The sequence below is a fragment of the Aulostomus chinensis genome, chromosome 11, assembly GCF_037954235.1.
Source record: "Aulostomus chinensis isolate RoL2024-O1b breed Wild chromosome 11, RoL_Achi_v1.0, whole genome shotgun sequence".
Taxonomy (NCBI): Eukaryota; Metazoa; Chordata; class Actinopteri; order Syngnathiformes; family Aulostomidae; genus Aulostomus; species Aulostomus chinensis.
The window spans coordinates 8,837,353-8,859,018 of NC_141330.1; the positions used below are offsets into that span (position 1 = coordinate 8,837,353).

At 42.3% G+C, this 21,666-nt stretch overlaps 1 protein-coding gene across 1 annotated transcript in view; it reads right to left on the reverse strand.

Moving 5' to 3' along the window:
* The window catches only part of erfl3 (Ets2 repressor factor like 3), a 48,205-nt gene extending 33,479 nt beyond the window's left edge, over positions 1 to 14,726 (reverse strand). Inside the window, exon 1 of the mRNA XM_086218151.1 lies at positions 14,109 to 14,726. Within this exon, the coding sequence (XP_086074277.1) occupies positions 14,109 to 14,130 (22 nt within the window). The 5' untranslated portion in view covers positions 14,131 to 14,726. The remainder of the gene's footprint in view (positions 1 to 14,108) is intronic.
* Positions 14,727 to 21,666: the final 6,940 nt, after the last annotated feature.

Genomic DNA, 21,666 nt, shown 5'->3' on the forward strand with positions numbered 1-21,666 from the left:
TATTTTCAAATGTGTGCTGCAAATTTTTGCATGCATATCTGCTTATAAGATCACAAGGCTGAGTTGAATCAGTGTGAACTAATTACATGACAGTTGTAATTAGTCAGACTGTTGTTCGTACCACAGCTCTGAGACACTGAGTAGTTGACAGACTCATTGTTTAATTGGATATAAGCAAGGGGCTACCCTGTGTATTGATAAAGGAGTAGAGTAAATTAACTTTTAAACTTTTATTCAACAGTTTGAGAGGAAGAACATGCAATTTTGAGGGGAAGAGAGACAGAGCGAGAGCAAGAGAGAGAGAGAGAGAGAGAGAGAGAGAGAGAGATAGAAGACAGGATGGTTACCTTCAGGCACAAAATGACAATAACAAATTAATGGGTGTTAGGAGAAGCAAGACAAGAGGGAAGTGCATGTAGGAAAAATGATAGAGTGATGGGAACAGAAAGAAGTTCATCAAGATAAAAGATGGATTGGTAGAGAGACAGAGGACAGAGAGCAATGAACTTTTTACCCTCCATCAGGATACTGCTTGGATGGGGTTATGTAAGCGTTGAGTGTACACACCAATTACCTCTGCTTGGTGGAACTCATAACATGAGGCGGTACCTCACTTTTTGTGTGTGTGTCTGTGTTTGAGGTGTGTGTGTGTGTGTGTGTGTGTGTGTGTGTGTGTGTGTGTGGCTGTGCATGAGGTGAGTGCGTGTGCACGCGTTTGAGGTGTGTGTGAGGTCATACATACGCGATACCTCCCAGTAACATTTTGAACACAGACATCAGGTTATCAGCACACATATCTATTGTCCTAGATACTGATTGAAAAGAGCTCAGATCATCCGTCCGCAGGTGTACGGTAGCATGGGGGATTCCCATGAAGGGACAGCTGCAATGGCCTTCTGTTACACCTCCACAATACCAAATCTGATGACACACAAGCACACACATCTACAATAAATGACACCAGTCTCAGGGCCTTTAAATACACAGTTCACATAGTATTATCCCATTTGTTGTAGATATTATATTTGTTATCTCAACTAAATTAATAAAATTACAACAGAAGCTGGAGTGAGGAATTTACTCTTCAATCTTTGTGTTTTAAAAATGAGTACACACCACACGGGTTGCAGAGTGCACTTATGTACCATTATGTTTGTACAAACGAGTCATGACATTTCATCAATGTCAACAAGAAACACTTAAAATGTCCATTATCATATTTATCTTATTTTGCAGAACTACTTCCGCATAATAGGGATGGGAAATTAGGACCAACCACCAGGTAATTGCTGGTAAAATAAAAAGGTTGCTGGAAAATGTTGGACAAAAAAAACAATGATTTACTATTGCATGGCTGTTGAATTTGGACATCTATCTGTCAGAAGCTGGTAGATGTTCACATTTTAAAGTTAATTTCCCACCTTCTTCAGCCTGCTCAATTATCATTGATGAAATAAGCTGTTCATATATGTGTTTTGTTAAGTTCAAACTTATGTAACTGCTTCCTGAGGCATTAACATGAGCACAAATCTCAAATGGCTGTCACTAATTCATACAGAGGAAATGTAGGTACATTCTTGCTTTCATTTAAATCTCATAAATAAAAAAAACTTATGTGCACCGAACATTTGCAATCACAGACTAAATACAAGACATGATTGCAGCAAATGCTTTTGACTTCTTGCCCAGCCCAAAATTATACAGAAAAACAAGTTTGCATATTCACAATGCTGATATCAATGAGTCACACACAGATCATTCGGTCCCACACACACACCTCTGCATGTTGCCTCCTCCACTTACTAACCTAAGGGAGAGAGTGTTCCTTTGCTTAGAACCTGGCTAATACTTGGGCCAGACAAACACAATAACCCTACTAACACAACACCTACACACACAAACACACACTGAAGATCATAGCTGGTGTATGGTGGAGATAATGCTGTGTGTGATGTTCTGTTCTGGTGTGCCAAAGACTCTTGTGTGCAGTCAAGTCCAAATGAAACTCCCTAAAATTATGATTACAGGCTCTTGTGTTTCACTTTTTCTACTTGTTTAGTAGCCTTTACTCCAGATCCTAATGATTTGATTGGCAGCTCTTGGAAAGCGGAAAATCCTGCACTTAGTACTTGTTTCCAAGGTAACATGTATACAAGATTATTATTACTGACCACAGATAAACACATGAACAAACCAAGAGAGTACATTCACAATTTATCAAGCCAACTGTATATTCTTTAATATATTATGTACTTTGGATTGCCTTAAAACACAATGTATTTAGTTGCCAAGGAGGATGAGGAGTGATGTTAAGTAGCTGTAGACATTGCAACACTCATCTAGATTTAAGTTTAATTAGTGACACAACAACCTGAGCCTGATTTTCCATTAAACTGGGTTTAAGAGCCTTATCATTCTCTTTCTAAGCCCAATGACCAAGCACTTTTTGTCCATTTCCACCCCCCCCCTTTCATGCTCATCTTCTCTCTCTCCTTCCTTCTTCTATGTGAATAAAAGCTCCTTCTCCTGATCCCTTCCTCCCTACTTTCCTTCCCTCTCACCCTGTGACTGGTCAGGGGATCTAGCTCACTGTTCTTTTCATCAAAAGCTTTAATCCCCTAAAACAACAATCAGCGCGTGCATGTCTGTGTGTATGTGTGCATGCATGCACGCACAGTAGGCCTATATGTGCGTGCACCCACACACATGTAACTGCTTGGTTGTTACGTAATTTAACTGAGCCACATCTGATGCTAAAAATGGACATGAATAAAACTATTGTGACCGAGGGCAGGGCTACTGTACGGAAGCACTGGCACACACAAGCACACACTCACACTTCCAATGGGGGTTGGGCATTCTACTTGACCCTGATTTCATGGACAACAAATGAAAATTTTGTTGCTATGTGACTTATCATAACTATCATAAGGTCAAATGTTAATGTTGCCTGTTAAAGGCTTCTTGGATACAGTTTATGATTTAACTATCATAGAAAGTCTAATGTTTTTTGTCCTTTCTAAGATTTTTCCACTGATGTGCAGCCCTTCAGTCAGTTGTTATTAAATGTGCTGTATAACTTTGGGTCAACAACATCCCTGGGTTAAACCTATCAATACTTGAAGTATACCTTCAGTAAACCATTTTGCATCACAAAAAGGCCCTTCAGCTTAAAATGCTTACATCAAGTAGAAAAATAAATCAGATTTCCACAAACTGCAGCCCAAAGGCCAAGGTCATACTGGCTTTAAATTCAGAATACAAGCATATCTATGTAGTCAGAGGTGAGGCCTAACAGAGACCAGTCAGTTCAGTCTTTGCAGTGAATATAAACTTGGTTAGCAAGCTAAAAAATCAGTTCAGCCACGGATAATGTTGCAAAAAAAGGATTAAACATGCAACTCGAGCCCACAAATCACAATCTTACACTAAATACAAGACTTCTTCAACTTGAATTATTCAACCACACTTGAGCAAATGACCCACTTCATATAACGACTCCCATTCCACAAGAGGCCAGAGACAAAATAGCAGTGTATGGTTAAAGTGGAAAAACTGACTGACTGGCTGTTATGGACACACTCCCTGGGAGGCACATAAGATGAGTCTGTTTCCAGCTGTGTGTGTGAGAGGAGGAGGATATGCTATATGATGTGCAGCACTGATGGCCGGCTCTGTCATTAAATTTTAATCATTCTGCTTTCCTATAAATACCTTTTCAATGATCCAATACATTATTCAGTTTCTCTTAGGCCAGCACACACAGATACACAGGCAGAAAAACAAACACACACACACACACACACACACACACACACACACACACACACACACACACACACACACACACACACACACACACCTGAAAAGCAAAGGCGGAAAAAAAACCCAAAAACAACTTAACAGTACCCAGGAGGAAGGAAGTCTTCTGACCTTCAAAGAAGATGACGGCCAGTGGGCAAAAACAGAGTCAAATGTTTGACCTGCTCCTTCATTCTGCCAGACCACACATGCTGGATGGCTGTATGTGCATGGACATACTGTCACGGGCACTCACTGGACACCAGCTCCTGGTCCAGCATTACCCTCAGCTCATATTTTCAGTTTTTGAGACTACTTGAGGAAGTTCACACCAGACTCCACTTAAACACTGACACCTTCAGACATTGACTGACAGGTTTCAATACTGTTGGAGCCATGTTAGCAGACATCAGATTTGTATCTGGCCATGGAGTCATGTCAGCTGGTGAATCAGGGTGTCCAGCAAAAGACAGATAGAAAGGGTAGGGTGACATGAAGCTGAAGAGAGGGGGAGAAAGGAGGAAAGAGGAGGAGGAGGTTAATGGAAGAGGAGCTGCCACTGGGGTATTGCTTCATGGATTGGTGACACAGAAATGATAGTGAGAGGGAGGAGAGGATGGGATGGGAAGGTCAATCGATGCTTAAAAAGGTTTCACTCCCCTACAGAGACATGTGCATTTGTGTGTGCGCAAACACACAATAGTTACTTCCAAATGAAAACACTCGTCTCTCTTTCTCTCTCTCTCTCTCTCTTTCTCTCTCTCACACACACACACACACACACACACACACACACACACACAGACACACACACACAGGTCCAACTGACTCGGAAGTCTACTTCAAGAATAGACTTTTAGCACAATAAAAGGTGGATTATAAATCCTTTAGTACAATTTATGCAGCTATATATTGGGTTTGTACCAGTGTTGTTTTCGTCACGCTGGACGAAAACGAAAAAGACGACGTCAGACCCCTTTCTTCCATGACGAAAATGAGACTAAGGCGAACGTCACCATAGCCCTGTAAAGACTAAAATGTGACGAAATTGTATACATTTTCATCTGACAAGAACGAGACGAGACTAAATTGTTAGTGGGTGGACGATCAAAGTTTCCAAACATGCGTTTTTTTCCGCCAAGTATAACATGTGTGCAATGTCAATCAAGAGCTCAAACATTAGTATGGAGCCAGGTGTAGCTGTTGGTCCTAATGGTCACGCCCCCATCATCAGTACACACGCACTAAAAGCCTCTCGCGCGCACACACATGCACACACAGAAACAAGTCTGGGCCTGTCTGCAGCGGACGAGACACACACCACGGCAGCAGCAGCGGTGTCGGGTGGTCGTAAAAAGAGGTATGATTAAAGCATAGTTTTAGTCTATGTTAGGCTAGCCCTGTGATGCATTTTCTTTTTTGTAGTAAGCCTAAAGTTTTGTGGTGGTGGTGGTGGTTACACCTCCCCCGTGGTGCAGAGACTGCTTCCTAGTGCTACATGCTAAAGCTAGAATGGATGGGGCTGCCAGGGGCCCCGCGAATGTTGGCTCGTTTAAACCAGCCCTTCTATTAATTTTAGATTATAAATATTATAAATTAGCACGTTATGAATAAAACCCCTGTCCATTTTTGGACGGGTGGCAAGTGAAATGCTTTGACCCGTGTTTGTGGGACTGGGAAACACGGTAGTCTTCAGACCTGTTGCTGTTCCATATCTAAGCAACACACGTGGATGCTTTAACCAATAATAGCAGCTAAAGCCAATATGTAGGACATATGGTCATTCATATGGAAGTCGAGTGTGCTTTTATTTTTTGTTTAATCATATTTTATTGTGATACAATACTCATATTGTGTGCCAGTGTGTTGTCTGCATCTGCAACAAAATCATAAAAGTAAAAGGTAGAGAAAGAAAAAGAGGGGAAAAAACTCACCTTTGAAAGTTAGATCAGTTTCAGTGTGCGTCATCCTAACACCTGTATTGGCGTATTAAGTCCATACACATATATTTTTTATTTATAGGTATCTTTGATATTTGACTAAAACCTTTGATTTTTCATCGACTAAAACTAGACCAAAACTATCAAGGATAGAAATGACTAAAATGTGACTAAAACTAAGAAGCATTTAGTCCAAAAGACTGAGACTAAAACTAAATCTAAAATGCCTGCCAAAAACAACACTGGTTTGTACATTTCCAACATAAGAGCCAGTGGTTGTCCAGACGGATGAAATTAGATGTCAGGGCTGATAAAACGCAAATGATGTTTTCGTTCCACTTATCTTTTCGCAGATTACACAATTTGCTATGCCTACCTCTAACAGACAGAAATTGGGTTTTCATTTAGTTTTCAAGCATATTTTAAGCAAACTATTGATATGTTGTAAAAAAAAAGTAAATGTGCATTAGGTGTGTTTCCATCACCTGTTTTGGGGAAAATACAATAGGGCTAAGTAATGCCACCAGAAGATGGCGGCACGACTCATACTGTAGCTGTGACAGTAAAAAGCAGAGTAGAAGAGGGACAACTTTTCATGTAAGTGGCACTTTTGGTATTACTGATGAAAACCCTAGTTGGAGTGGTTTTGACAATTATGCAGCATCTGTATGTACACACCTTTAAACAGTCCAGCTGTTGTTACCTGCTATATGTCTGTGCTCAGATTAAAAAAGAACTTGCTTATTTATAATTAGGGTGGCGGTAACTATATTGCCAAGTGTAAAATACATTTACATTTACATCAGGTACACAGAAACCAAAGTTTAGGACAATTTGTTCTCACACAGACATACTTTACACCTTTGAAATGACATTCTCCCTGAAAGCCCCGCCTTTTGCATGTACATAACTTTCTCACATACTGTACATAAGCTGTGATGAGTTGGATCAAAGTTCAAAAGGAACATTGAGTGAACAGGCCTGAACATGAAAAGGGAGAGAGACACAAGGTAAACAGAGAGAGAGAGAGAGAGAGACAGAGAGAGAGACAGAGGGAGAACAGAAGAGGGAAGACTGGTTGAAAAGAAAACTCCAAACGTGATCTTGCATTCCTTACATGGGGTGGCGGGATGGGGAGAGAGTGAGAGTCGAGGAAAAGTGAGGGGGGAAGGGGGGAAGGGAGGGGGGGATGACAGGAGAGAATATTTAACTTGGCGCCAGACAGCATTTCAATACCCGACAGCCAACCACACATACATATACTCACAAAATATTGCCACTATGCAAGTGGCGTAGAAGTCCTTTTGGTGACTTCCCATCATCCGAAATTAGATTAGATATTTGCCCTCCACCCCCGCTCCCTGGGTCCGGCACAGAGGCAGATTCCCAGATAAAAATAGCGAGAGGAACTATTCAAACACTGCTGCCTTTCTGCAGGGAGTGGACTTAAGGGGTTAGAGAGGGGTTAGGAGCTCCACTCACCGCCTCTGTGAATCAGAGGGCCTGGGATAGTAGGTCACTTCCATCTCTGTCACACCCATGCACTGAAGGATGCCAGGACAGCTCAGACTGCTGTGCAGATATTGTAATTTCTCTTTTTACAACTGACAAACAGAGAAGATTGTATTTCTCAGACTGTTTGCTGATATTTTAACAATTCTGAGGAGAAAAATGACTATACTACTTCTTTTGCAGAACCTTACATAGTTGTGTCTCCATTCAATCGTCAAGCCAATTTTAAGCAAACTGTCAATATGACCCACAACAAGTATCGTGCATTAGATGTTTTTCCCTAAAAAGCAAATAAAAAAGGCAGCACAATGGCACCAGAAGATGACAGTATAGGGAACGTTACTCAAGGCTGCAACTGATAAGAAGTCCAAGATTTTTCAGGAATTACTTTTGACAAGTTATTACTGTTCTCATATACCAGCAAGCATTGGCACACTGAACACTATGCTAGCGGGAATGGCTAGTCAGTCACTTACGCTAAAGATTAGACTTGATTTAAATTAGGAGTTTTGAAAAGGTAAAAACCAACTCCAGCAAGCATGAAAACCTTTAAGGAGTTACTTTTAACCCTTTTACAGTGATTCACCTAATATGCATCAAAATTTGTTGATGGAGTACCTACAAAGAAAAACAAGAATTAAGTAATGCAATATATCAAAAATGGACTAAAACACAGAATTTGATTAACGTAAATTAAAGTGTAATAATACTTGTGCCGTCTAGCAACGGAAAGGTCGCTAGTTCGATCCTCACTTCCCCCGTGACTATGTCAAAATATCCTTGAGCAAGATAGGAACCCCTTATTACTCCTGGTGGCCCTGCGAGGGACTGGCGACCTGTCTAGGGTTAATCCCGCCTCACGGCCAATGTCAGCGGGGATAGCCTCCAGTCACTCTGCGACCCTTAACGGATAAGCAGTATAGAAAATGGATGCATGGATAGAACGCAAAATTCTGTTTACACTTCTGACTATACACTTGCAAATGCAGAATTTACATAAACACACTTAACAGACAAGACTCCAAACAAGAGGTCACATAAATATTTGTAGCCATAATTTGAAAAGCTCTAGCATAAAACATTTTCAACGGATTAAAGATTCAGTTCTACCCTTCAGTTCTTGTCTGGAATGTATATTAGCCAGCCCCACTGTTAACTGATCCTTTACTGTAAAGATGCCCTCAGCGTGACCAGTATGATTGGGGTTAATCCAAGAAGATTAGAAGTATACATTACAACAGCATCAGGGCCAAGCTGTATCGTTGGCAAAAACAGCTACTGTCGGGTGTAGCGCCATCAGGGGAGGATTATGATAACCTGCTCCGTGTGTTTGTCCCAAGCCAGCACAGGTGGCTATGGTGCAGTTAAATATGATGTCACTGCAAGGGAAAGGGTAGGGGTACTTTTATGATTGACTGTCTAAATGATTAAGTGATGTCATTCCCGTGACAGGTTACACTTTGTTTATCCTCCAACCAGAAAAGCAGTGACACTCCAGGCTTTAACCTTAAGGACAGGCCATTGAGCTTGAGGGATCCAAAATAAAACCTCTCATCAGGAAGGAACAGAGAAATAAAGTTACCTGATCTTCAAGTGTGTGTTTGTGTGATCAGACTCAGATCAGTTTCAGTGGCGCCGTCATCACCAAGAATCTGTTATACATACACCCACAAGCCCCTACACATAGACTTTGTTCTCAAGACATACCTTTACACACACACACACACACACACACTCTCTCTCTCTCTCTCTCATGCATATCACAGCTGCCCACCCAGAAAACCAGGCGTCCCGTCCACACACTTGTATTCTCTTACAAAAACATTCCATTCTGCACAGCACACTGAGTCACCTGTAGCCCTGTTAACTCCCCATATTACATTACGGTACATATGCATATGCAGGCAAACAGCTGCTGAACAGCGCGGGTCAATCCATGTACCTTAACCCCTCTGCTTTCTCAACATGAATTTTGCATTTGAAAAGAGACCCTTGGTATGTGCTTGAGTTGAGTCCATATGCTGCTCACTTTAATTGAATAAAGCGTATTGTTTTCAGTATTCTTTTAATTGGATTTATTCATATTGTTCTTTAGAACTCTCAAGAAAATGTGTATAAAATGTATACATGCCTTTGCAAGTCCCTATGAGTGGGTTCAGGAAAAGCTCGCAGAGATAGTAACTGTTGTGTTTCCCCCTCATGTGTAATGCAACACAGCCGGCAACTATTAACCTTCTAAGCAGGAATGTGGGAGGTCCAAGAATTCCAATAAAAAGCAGCAGTGTGTGCAAGTTGTGTGTGTTCTCGCAGTGTGTACTCACACATATGTTCGTCAAAAGCATTACAGTAATCAGTCAACTGCCCATCCTGTCCAGACATGCAGACCCACCCTATTACTGTCCCTGACCAATAACCAATACAGTCAATATGGGGTCATGCTGTAGCTGCAACCAATGGCATCACAGTAAAAGTAGGCTTGTCACAGTCATACTGTACACACAAGGCCTGAGGACACATTTAGTTCGGATGCACTTTTATAGCTCATCAAGACAATGTTTTAAATTGAGTGTCCATGCATGTGGTCCAACTGAAGTGTCAGAAAGGCCAATTTTCCAATAGTCAATAGTTGTATCAGAGGTTAATGTGTAGGTCTGTAAGGCAGCCCTACAGCAGTGCTGAACAGCAGTCAGAAGCACATGAGTCATCAAGGGTAATGCTGCCTTGCTGGCAATGGTCTCTCTGGTCTTGGTGGTCAAGGGCAGCGCAGCACTAATAGTGGGGAGGTCCATTAGTGCCGACTGGCTGAGCACATTGTTCCCTTTGGTGACATTCCTGTCTAAATGCAGACATTTTCACAACTTGAGAGGCTCTTCCTCCAGAAGTCATTTGTCAACTTAACATCACAAATGACAACAACAAGACTTTTAAGAAGAACTTAAGTGACAAGGAGAAGTGGGCCATGTGGAGCACACTGTGCTTTACATCTTATAAAAATAACATTAATATGATCCATAAATGTTACACTGATAATCTGCTGAATGGGATTTTCACCTACAAGTTTGTCAGCAAAGGTATTTCGAAAGCTTCAGTTGTGAGCTACATTCATGAAATGCTCTTGCGCACCAATTTGTTCTTACATACTTTAAGACTTTTTTTAGCCCTCAGTTTAGTCTGACAGATTTTTCTGACACAGAACCAAACAATGCTGGAGTTACAGTGTGTTTATCCCCTGCGTATATCTATCTATCTATCTATCTATCTATCTATATAGCATCTAAAGGAGCTGTTCCATCCGTCTGTCTGTTCCCACATAAACACTGATATGGTGCTGTGTCTCAGTCTGTCTCCCCGTCCCATCTCCATGTACTTAGGGCACAATATTTTTGTCCAACTTGCAAAGGCTGTGTAAAAGATGCTATAGTAAATGCTTAACATTGAACATCATTTCCAAATAGAATATAACCAGTTTTCTCCAGGAACATCCTCCATTTCATGCGCACACATTGGTTTAGCCTGGGCACTGCCCCATAAATCAGGCTATAAAGCTGTATTGGGATAATGGGAGGTAGTGGTTTTGCTGTGGTCAGCACTGTGAGGGAGTTTTTACAGATAAGGCTAATCACTCTGCTTATCATCACAGTGGTTGAGTGTTGAGATTGAAAAGCATATGCTCACAGTCACACACATAAACCCACACAGGGAAAGGTGAAATACTCCCTCAACACGCACAAGCAACTCTTTTGTCAGCTGTATGTGTGTGTGTGTGTGTGTGTGTGTGTGTGCACGCGCATTGAGAATAAATGGCAAAACAACTCCACTGCATGTCAATCACTATGAGGAAGCAGGCTGCAGCACAAAGACAGTATCCTCATTAAACTACATATTTGACTGACTGATGAAAAATAGGCTGGGATGTCTAGATTCATCTCGCTCTTTATTTCACACACTCACGTGTTTCACACGTATGCAGAAGTGCGGTCTCTTCACTTGTCAAAAGCACCACCAAACTATGAGCTGTTCTGCACCATTACGAGTACAATGAGAGGTCCCTGGCCCCACAAGTCCACCCACAATCCGCCCCAGGGCCTGCCCCACTCCCACCATTGTCCTACACTCCACACACACACACACACACACACACACACACACACACACACACACACACACACACACACACACACACACACACACACACACACACAATGGCCACTCCAGAGTCAGGGGTCCCACTATGCAATTCCATCACACAAAGACACACACACCAGTCCTTATCCCATCAGAGAGAAAAAAGAATGATAGACAAGGCAGAAGAAAAATTGTAACCCTTGGGGATTGAGTGTATAGAGTGTGTGTGGCAAAGATGTAGAGAGACTCAACCTACAGTAAGGCAGTTTTAATTATGTGTGAATATCCTTATCACCAAAGCTTAATTAATCATTACCACAGCCTTTGAGAAACACATAAAGGTGGACACATAAAGGCTGATGACTAATGCAACCTGTAGAATACTACAGTTTATAATATAGAATTTATCTAACACTAAAAAGCTGGTAAAAAATCACCAATCTGCATTTCTTGCTGCACCTTATCAATTCTGCAACAATCCTATCATCTACTCAGGCTAATGAAGTGACAGTGGAAGGCAGAGGAGCAGTGTAGGCCTTCATGTGCGGTGACGGAGACAAAAGGAGGTAGGGGGCAGAAGCCTGGGACATAATCTCACATCAGCAAACATCCCAAGGAGGAATGATTACATTTTTTTTATCCTACACATTTCTGTGCACTGCTCTCTATCCTTCTGCTTTCGTGTTCATCCCAAATACCACGATCCACAGAGGTTAAGGGTTAAAACTTGTGTTCTGATTGCAAATGCAGCAACAGCAGGAGATCAGACGGAGCAGGACAGATTAACTACTTCAATAACTGTTCAGAGGTGCCATTATAAGGTCAGATTGGTTGTTAGATAATGCCTCTGAAGCAGAGTTGCTATGCTTACCAGCGAGTGCTGAAAAGATTAATCAATTAGTTGATCAAAAGAGAATTAATCCACTTCAACTTTGACAACTGAGACATATCATTAAAGTTGCACAAGGGTGAGTTTGCGTCTCTAAACTTCACAATTATTGTCAGACCTAACATAAATGTAAAACTAATTGCCAACTATTTTAAACATTTTAATTCAACCTAAAGTTCTGGATTTGTTGTTTCTGTAAGTGCTGCACGATTAACCAAAATTCAATGCCAGAGATTGTTGTTTTGAATTATCCTGCACAAAAGTTTTACAAAATGTTATTGCTTTTTATTCAATTTAGTTATTTTAAGAACATTACAGCTCAATTTTCTATTTTTGTATTTTTAAGGTTAGTTTTATATTTGAGGTAAGAAAAACACATTTTAAGATGATCAATAGTTTGTGCATTTATCTTCATACACAAACAAGTGGAATCTTGACATTCTACACAGTACACAAGGACTGCTGTCCTTAATCTAGGAAGTAACCAGATCAATTAAAAACAAATAATAGTTCCTCAAAAACCCAAGTGAAAACATTTATCAATACACAGTTATATAAGACCTAGTACAGCAACACACACTTTATAACAATAGCACACGTGAGATGTATGGAAGACACTCTTAACATTTCCTGAACTGAGCACAACCATTCAACTACACGAACACACACAATCTAAAAAGCACAATCAATATTAAGTAGCTTCCCAGAAGGACTAAAGCTATCAGCTGCCACACAAACACTGAGATCCTTGTAATGAAAAAGGGCCACTTGTAGTGGGACGTGGTGTGATGTCATGGTTGCCTCCTCGGGCTGCAGCAGGGAGTGGGTGTGTGTTCAGGAATGTGGAGGGGCGAAGGATGGGTGCAGCGGGAGTCAGGGGGGGACATGGTGGGGGAAGGGAGAGGAGCGTCCCAAGTGGGTCCCACACAGTTTGTCAGTGACACACACACACACACACAAGACTATGCCAAATGATTAATAGTAGAGTCAGCACATTGTTAAATATGCATGTCTTTGTGTTGTTTAACTTTCATGTTATCCACAAGGGTCTGTGGGGGGAAAACTGTGATCAATTATTACCTGTAATTACATACACAGATGATGTTTTTTCACTTTAAATGGGGGTCACATCAGGCAGATAGTTTATTACCGACAATCAGATATTATAAACTGCATAGCTGGCACAAATGGAAGCACTTCCACTTCCTCCTTTCAGAAGAAAAATTGCTCTGGCTTCAGCAGAGGGGAGCAAGAACAAACTTATGCAAGCATTTCAGGAATTAGACAAACAGACAGACACACGCAGAGACCTCAGCTGACTACTGGAAAGCCCCGCTGCTCTCATTTCAACAGGCAAAATATATTACTGGGTTAATAGCAGCTTGCTCCCAGTCTACCTGGCCACATCCAACCACCACCACCACCACCAGGAGGAGGAGAAATGTCTTCAAGTTAACTTATCAACACGCCCACATTTCTCTTTATCTGCCAGCCTGCTTTACAGAGTTTCTAGGATTTTTTCCCGTGAATTCTTCAGAAAGGTGTTAGGAGGAGGAATAAGGTTGTCAGGGTGACACAGAGGATGTGGCTGGAACAACTGTACAGTAACTTAGTTTAACCACTTCCTCTTCAACCGGAGTACAGTACTAAACCTGCACCAGATAACCTTGCTGAAGCACCGTAACTGGAATCAACAGGTTTATAGTAAAAGTTGTACCTGTCTAGCTCGGTTATTAATCAGCAGTGTAGTGTTACTTCGTGTTCGCTGTGCCGCCGGCAACAACAACAGCATCAAAGGTAAACAAGAAAGACAAGGCTGGATAAAAATGACAAATACTTACCACTATCTCCAGGTGTTTTCATTCTGTCCGCTGTAGCTTTAGCAGGACAAAGTTAGAGAAACTGGGTGAATTCCACAGTTTCTTGCGGACAGTCTCTCGGCCTCTTCCTCCCCCTCGAGTTCACTATCTGGAAAACTAGGTGAAGATACACGGGAAACTTTTGTAGCTGCTGCCTCAGCGTCTCTGCTCGCTCTCCCTCTGCGGCGGCCGCCGCGCTCTCTCGGCCCGCTTCCCCGGCTTTCTGCCGGCAGTCCAAACCAACTGAAGAGCTTGCTTTCCGGGTATCACCTCACTGTCGGTGCTTACCTCTCTTCCCCACAGTTCGCAGCGTTGAATTCTGCACAAGTTGTGGCGGAAAACGGTCGACTGTCCCGACAACCGAAGGCAACCGAAAACCGCTCTCGCTCTATTGAATAACTTCTGTCGCTAACTCTCCGGCGGCTGTTTACTCCGCCTCGGCCGCATCTTGGTCGCTGTTCGACATCTCTCAGCCGCCGAGCTTTGATGTTACTCCTTTGACATAAATCAACGTTAGAGACGTGCCTCTCTTTCTTTACAGACTTTTTTAGTCTTCCACTCACACTCACACCACTCAGTGTACTCTCTCTCTCTCCCTCTCTCTCTCCTCCCCCCCCTCCACCCCCCCCGCGCCTCTCTCCCGTCCTCTGGGTGTCGTGTTTCGCTCGCTCCTTTCCGCGCGGGGCCCGCCCACACTGACGGGAGAGAAGGGAGGGAGGGGGGGAGGTTGGAAGGAGGAGGAGGGGAAGTTGAGGGGGGGGGGGTTGAACGTGGCGAGTCACGCCCACTTACCACGAGCCGGGCTTGGGCTGGCGTCACTGCAGCACGCGGCGTTGCCCTGGAGACCTCCGAAGCGCGCTGTGGCGGTGACATCACATCCGAGTCCTACGATTCGACTAAGGCGCAAGAGTGGCTCGACTCACGGTGTCTGTTTACGTCAGTCACGGATGATTGTTCTTTTCATACCGGGATAATTACACTTATTGAGTTTGCTAACTATAAACGACCGTTTGTGATTAACACTGGAACGAAAAGTCTCCCAGTAATACTGAATCTTATCAAGTCATCCACCATTCAGGTATGACACATTTCCCTACAGTGACTTAAAAGATATTTATATTCAGAAGAACATTAAGAAAACAAGCACATTTTCATCGCTTGACACTCTTGGTGGAGGAAACAGACAGAATTGTGATGTTGAAACCTCGAGGGCGCCTTCATTTAAAATTGGCTTTTCAGTGACGTAGCGGACATTTTCTCTCCAGCACTCAAAGTTCTAAAATGAACATTTGCATAATAAGAGCTCCTGGATTCCGCACAAACAGAGAAGAAGTGGATGAGCATTGTGTTTTGTGCTGAGACAACTTTGAATCCATAACAGCTCAACAGTTTTATTGCTACGTGATCTGTGTGTTATCCCCTCAGGTTGGCCTTTATGTCATGTACCTTTTTGACCTTTGTGGTGACTTATCATTTCAGCCCCAACAAAATTAGCAATTTGAATACTCTCACTTTGGGCTGAGTAAAACAATGATGAGTAATAGTTTTTATTTTTAATTTTCTTAACATGAACAGACTAAATGATTCATCAGTTAATCTTGAAAATAATTGGAGAATTACTTAACAATGAAAGTAATCGTGTGTTTCAAGATTAATACGAACTGTACTTGAAGGGTTACTGCACAAATGATAATCGCTGTAATTCTCCAGAATAAAGAAAACATTAGCTGTATATTACTAGCTTGAAGCTGATGGAGACCAACGACGAACACCAGCAAAACTGTCCAAAAGCATCTGTTGACGAACGCTCAAACTCAACATCTAGTTAATACACATCTCCAGGCTCCTGAAGAGCACTTCTGGAACACTTTGGTTGAGTTACCTAAACTAAATAGAACATTTCCGGTTTGATGGACCAGCTGGTTTATTAAGTTGAACTTCCTGCTCATGCTGGAGAGGAAACGTTCTTTTTTATTTGTTTTTACGTCAGATCAGTGTGTTTGTGGTGTACTGAGCTAATAAAGAAGAAATGTATAATGCTGATGGCTGCGGAACAGTTTTCCTGTTAGCTTCAAGTGATCTCTTGTGTTTTCTGCATTCTAGAGACACCAAAAGGAAATCCGGGATGCAAAAGTCATCTTTGTGAAACCAAGACATCTAACTGGAACTACCTGACAGGAAAATTACATGTTTTGGGTGAAGTAATGCTTCAAGAAAACTGTCCATGCAAAGAAGAAAAAAAAAACATACAGGACTAAAACATATATGTCCTTTTTTTTTCTTCACCGCTATTTGTCACTTCAGCACCCGCAGCAGCAACCAATTTGTCGTCCTCATTTGGGTTTTTGACTGTACACGAGCCTGAGATCAAAGCAATGTCGACCCCAAAACCTTGGTCGCATAAAAACAACACACCTGTGAGGTTCATTTAAATGTGAACCTGCATCCTGCTCTAAAGCGGCATCAACCCTCAGGTTCTCATCCAACCAAGTGTATCTGAACTTAACTTGTGTGTGCATATGTGCATCCGAAACGCATGAGAGCACAGAGACATCCGGTCATGTTATATCATCACCCTCTTAAAATAATGGCCAAAGTTATTTTTTGACTTTTTTTTTTCTTTGGCTTAAAGCAACTCCTTATGATGTTTAGTATCCAGTTTTTTGTTTTTTGAAAAACTAAAACTGACTTAGGCGATTATTTTAAGAAGGCGACGATATGTAAATGCTTTCCCTTCAAGCTTGTTTGATTGTGAGAACCCGGTGTTGTGCCCAGGCTTGTATCCTAGTGTCATACACACTGACCTTCCGCTTCCACATGTGCTACAGATACGATGTGTTATTGACAAGTGTGTGTGAGTAGGTGAGGCGTCATACATGGGAGGTGAAGTGCATCTCCTCTTCTGTCGTCTTTTTTTTGCCACCTGGAGGACAGGATGGAGGCATTAAGTGCGCGGCTGTTGTTCCTTTTTGACATTACACGAGTGGGACGCACCGTTGCCTTTGCCGTGTCAACAGGATAAGACAACGGTAGTAAAACAAAGTCAACAAAGTCCCCTGGCAACAGCAAAGTCCCTGTGGTGTGATTTACAAACAGGATTTCTCTTCCCCTCACTGGCTATTCTCTGACAGGCTCAGGAAAGGCACTCTGTTCTGCCTGATAAGAAACTGAACCAAAAAAAAAAAAAAAGGGGGGCGACTAAATTGAATGCTTTACGTCCAGGAAACTGCTCTCCTGTCATGTCTTCTTCTTCAGCCCAGGAAAACTGCCGGACAGACTGGTGTGGCATTTTCTCATGCAGAAGCTGACAATAGGGCCATTAGAGGGGGCAAACGCTGCTCCTGCGTGTCGTCATCTGTTATGGCATGCATCCACCATATATCTATTTTCTCATTCCCTGGTGTCTGTAGTTCTGATTGTGCTGAAGGGCTCTTCAGCATCCCTCAGGCTCTCCACAGAGAGAGCTGAGAGGAAAGAAATCAGAAAGAGGACAAGAGGATAGGCTCCTGAGGGCGGAGGAGGAAAAAACCTGAGTCAAATAAGAGTGATTTAGTGATTAAGCGCACGGAGGATAACTGCCTTCTCCGCTGCAATTTTTTTTTTTTTCCGTGTGCTTTTGTCGAGTGTACCTGTGTGACTTGTGTGCGCTGGCTCTATTGTAACTCAAGCACAGCAGATGACATTTACAGACAAATCTACAGAACAGCACATTCTGAGCGCTGATAAACACAACGCTCTACTCATCACCCCCCCCTCGATCCCACCCATGTACTTACTCCTCCTCCACCTCCCTCGCTCGTACTGTTGATCCACCTCTCCCTCGTTCCCTCTTTACGTGCGCTCCTACTCGTCCAGTCTTTCATCACCCATCCATCCATACGTCCATCCGCCCTCCTTCACTCTCACACCTCTTCCATACCTCCTCCTGCTCCATCCTCTGCCACCTCTGCATCTCTTTCCCTCCCTCACACTCACTTTCTTCTCTCGCTTATTATTTCAGTTCAATATTGATGGAATCCTGAAATGGTAGGTGAAACGATTTAGTATAAATCATTCTTTGTATGATCATAATGATTATTTTGGCAGACGGTGCCAGCTAACCTACAAGTTAGCATCAGCATGGGTTCCCACAACCAAAAGCCAATGGGATTTTCTAAAATTATTGTTGAAAATAAACTTTGTGGAAAATAAATGTTTGCAGGAATTTTGTTCCAAATGATAATCTTAACAAATTAACATCACTTTCATGATTTTTGATGAGTAAATTCAGCAGCATAAAGCTGATATAATGAAGGAAGTACGCTGCAGATGCATGAGTTCAAAAATGTGCTTCGGGCTTCTTCTGTTTTCAGTGAGATGGCATTTCATGTTCATGTCAATCTCTACAGCCTCATCCAGCCATTTTTAAGACACATGATAAGCTTCAAAAAATCTTGCAGAATTTACTGATGTATTTTTTTTGTACCATAGAGAAAAATGTTATGATGTCTTTCTTTGTCAACCGCATAACCCTGTCAAAGAACCCGTTGACTTCAAGATGAGAGAACCAGATGTTCAACAATACAAACAACCGAGTTTTTGCTCTCATTCCTCCTCCTTTCCTCTAGTATCATGCATGATTAGCGCCTCCTGTCCGGTTCAGACCTTTCACTATCAGTGTGTATGCAATCATCTGAAAATTTTTTCTTAATATCCCATATTAGGGCAGTGCAATGGTTCAGTGACTAGCACTGTTGCCTCACAGCAAGAAGGTTCCGAGCTCGAGCACAGGATCTTTCTGTGTTGATACTCTAAATCACAAGTATCAAACTGGTCCAGTAAAGGGCCGTGTGGCTGCAGGTTTTCATTCCAACCAAGGAAAAGCAACACCTGAATCTACTTAAATCAATCAAGCAGTGTCCACACAGCTCATTGGTTGGATCAGGTGTTGCTTTTGGTGGGTTGGAATGAAAACCTGCAGCCACACGGCCCTTTACTGGACCAGTTTGACATACCTGCAAAAATTGACCGTAGGTGTGGCTGTGAGTGTGAATGGTTGTCTGTCTCTATGTGTTGGCCCTGAGATGGACTGGTGACCTGTCCAGGGTGAACCCCGCCTCTCGCTCAAAGGCTGCTGGGATAGGCTCCAGCCACCACCCCACCACCAACCTTAACAGAGTAAGTGGTAGACGGTGGTTGGGTGGATGTTGAATTTATTTTTTTTTAACCTGTTGAATCTCTGTAGCTCCTACTTTCAAGACAGGAATATTTTATCACCTTTATATCACATTGTCTATATAAAAGTGCACAGTGACAGAATGATAACTGATAGCTGCGTCCTTGATTCAGCAGCAACCGAACATGTATGTTTATGTGTTGTATGTTTGTTGCGCACACAGGGAGACTATATAAACACGTGCTGCCATTCTCTGTTTGGTCAACCAAAGCATTATAACCACAAAGTCATTTTATAGAGAATTTATCTTATCTATAAATGTTCCTAGTGATTTTGTTGTCCACGTTGTGGAGGGGTGGATCGACCGAGGACCAATTTGGGGTCCCATCCAAGAGTGTCTTGCACACTAAGATGTAGCATCGTGGGGTTGGCCATTGTGGGAGCATTTTCATTCATTTTTCTGGAAATATTATACGGACCCTTTATGAAAAAAATCCAGCACATTAAGCATGATAACATGTATGAATGTGTGGGGCGTGTCCTGATACAGGTTGATTTAAGAGTGGGCTACCTACCTGAGCCCAGGTCTGCACTCTCTGAGCACACTTGTAGTTGGAATGATTTATAAAGCTCTTTCTTACCGCTTAGTGTTCAGCCTCTCATTCACACTCACACACCAGTGGGGGTGGAGCTGCTGTGTGCAGAGCTCTGACTGGTTCATGGAGAAAAAATGTAGAATGCAGTGTCTTGTTCAAGGACATTTTGACACTTGAATTGTAAAACCAAAGATTGGTGGATGATGTGCTCCTCCTGAGCCGCAGCCCTCCCCATTGAGAAAATTGCTGTTTTTGTGTTTTACAATTAAATTTTTACATGTGCAGCAAACAACCAGCTGTATATTTGTCTTCCATTTGGTGCTGGACCTGCTAAATAGTTAGCTGCTCTGAAATGATTTCAGAAAGCCTTAATAAAGAGTCTCAGTAGAATCCAAGAGATTGCTGGACTGTTGCTGCATGTCATTCTCATACTGCCTTTCCACTATCAAGTAAAAGGCTTATATACTCCAAAAGGAATTAATTTAAAAATCATATTTAACAAATATTTGGTTGATGTCCATATCTGGTTGTGGACTGGGAACTTATCATTCTCCATCTTTCTCTTTCACCTCATAATAACTGAGAACATGAAATGACATTTTTTTTCCTTTTCAAAAGAAAAACTCGTAGCAGTTGGCATATATTAATCTCATTCTAATATATTGTGTTCTATAAATCGTGCTCCATTCAAACACTGAATGCCTTCAATGCTTGTTCAACAACGTTGGTTTGCAGTACTGCAGAAAAGAAGTTCCCCGCACGATTTAAGTTTGGAATTGTCACATGCGTTTGACCATTAAAGTGACCCTACGTTCTCCAGTTTGCCAAGTGAACTTGATGATGTGTTTGACAAGCTGAGTGTATCACAGAGGAGCCTTGTCCTTTTGGTTCCACATCATCTGTAAACTCCCTCTATCTCCCGTCCCGCCCTTTTCATCCCCATCCGTGCTTTATGTGACTCTGTCCGTTCCTAATCAGAATGACAGACAGACGCTCCGCAGAGAAAGACAGAGAGAATGAAAGGGAGAGCAAAGACTTTGTCACCAGAGTGTTTGTGTGTATGTGAATGATCACAGTTGGGTGGGTGTGGGTGTGATCATCCCCAGATATCTTCCCTTAGTTTATACCCACCCCCCATCATCCCCATCTCTCCTATCCTTAATGATGTTTCATCCAAAGTTTGACAGATCTGTCTCAGACTATCACAACTGATAAACAAGGGCACCGACAGTGACTCAAGAAAGTCAAACACACTTTCTTCCAGTGTAATGCCATCCATCCCTTCAGGTTCCTCTGGTCTCTGCCTCAACAACACAGATGGCTCAAGTCAGTGTAATTACCGTGGACAATGGGTGTGGTAGCTCACTAACCAGTGCCTCCACAGGCAGCACACACACACACATACATTAACAAATATTCTCTCTCTCTCTCTCTCTCTCTCTCTCTCTCTCTCTCTCACACACACACACACACACACACACACACACACTTACACACACACACACAACATCCATGTACATGCAGAACCTGATTTCAGTAACTGGCAGATGCCAGGCTGGATTATAATTCCTGGATGGGGCGTTAGAGAGCCAACAGTGGTGTAATATGTACATAGGGTAAGATGATTCATACAAACCAAACATGTTAGTGTGTGTGTGTGTGTGTGTGTGTGTGTGTGTGTGTCAAACACTTTTTCCTTTTACCTGACTTGATTTCCTGCAAATGATCTTATATAATCAACCTCAGACATTATTGTTGACGTGCATTCAAAACTGAAGCTTTGTTCAGT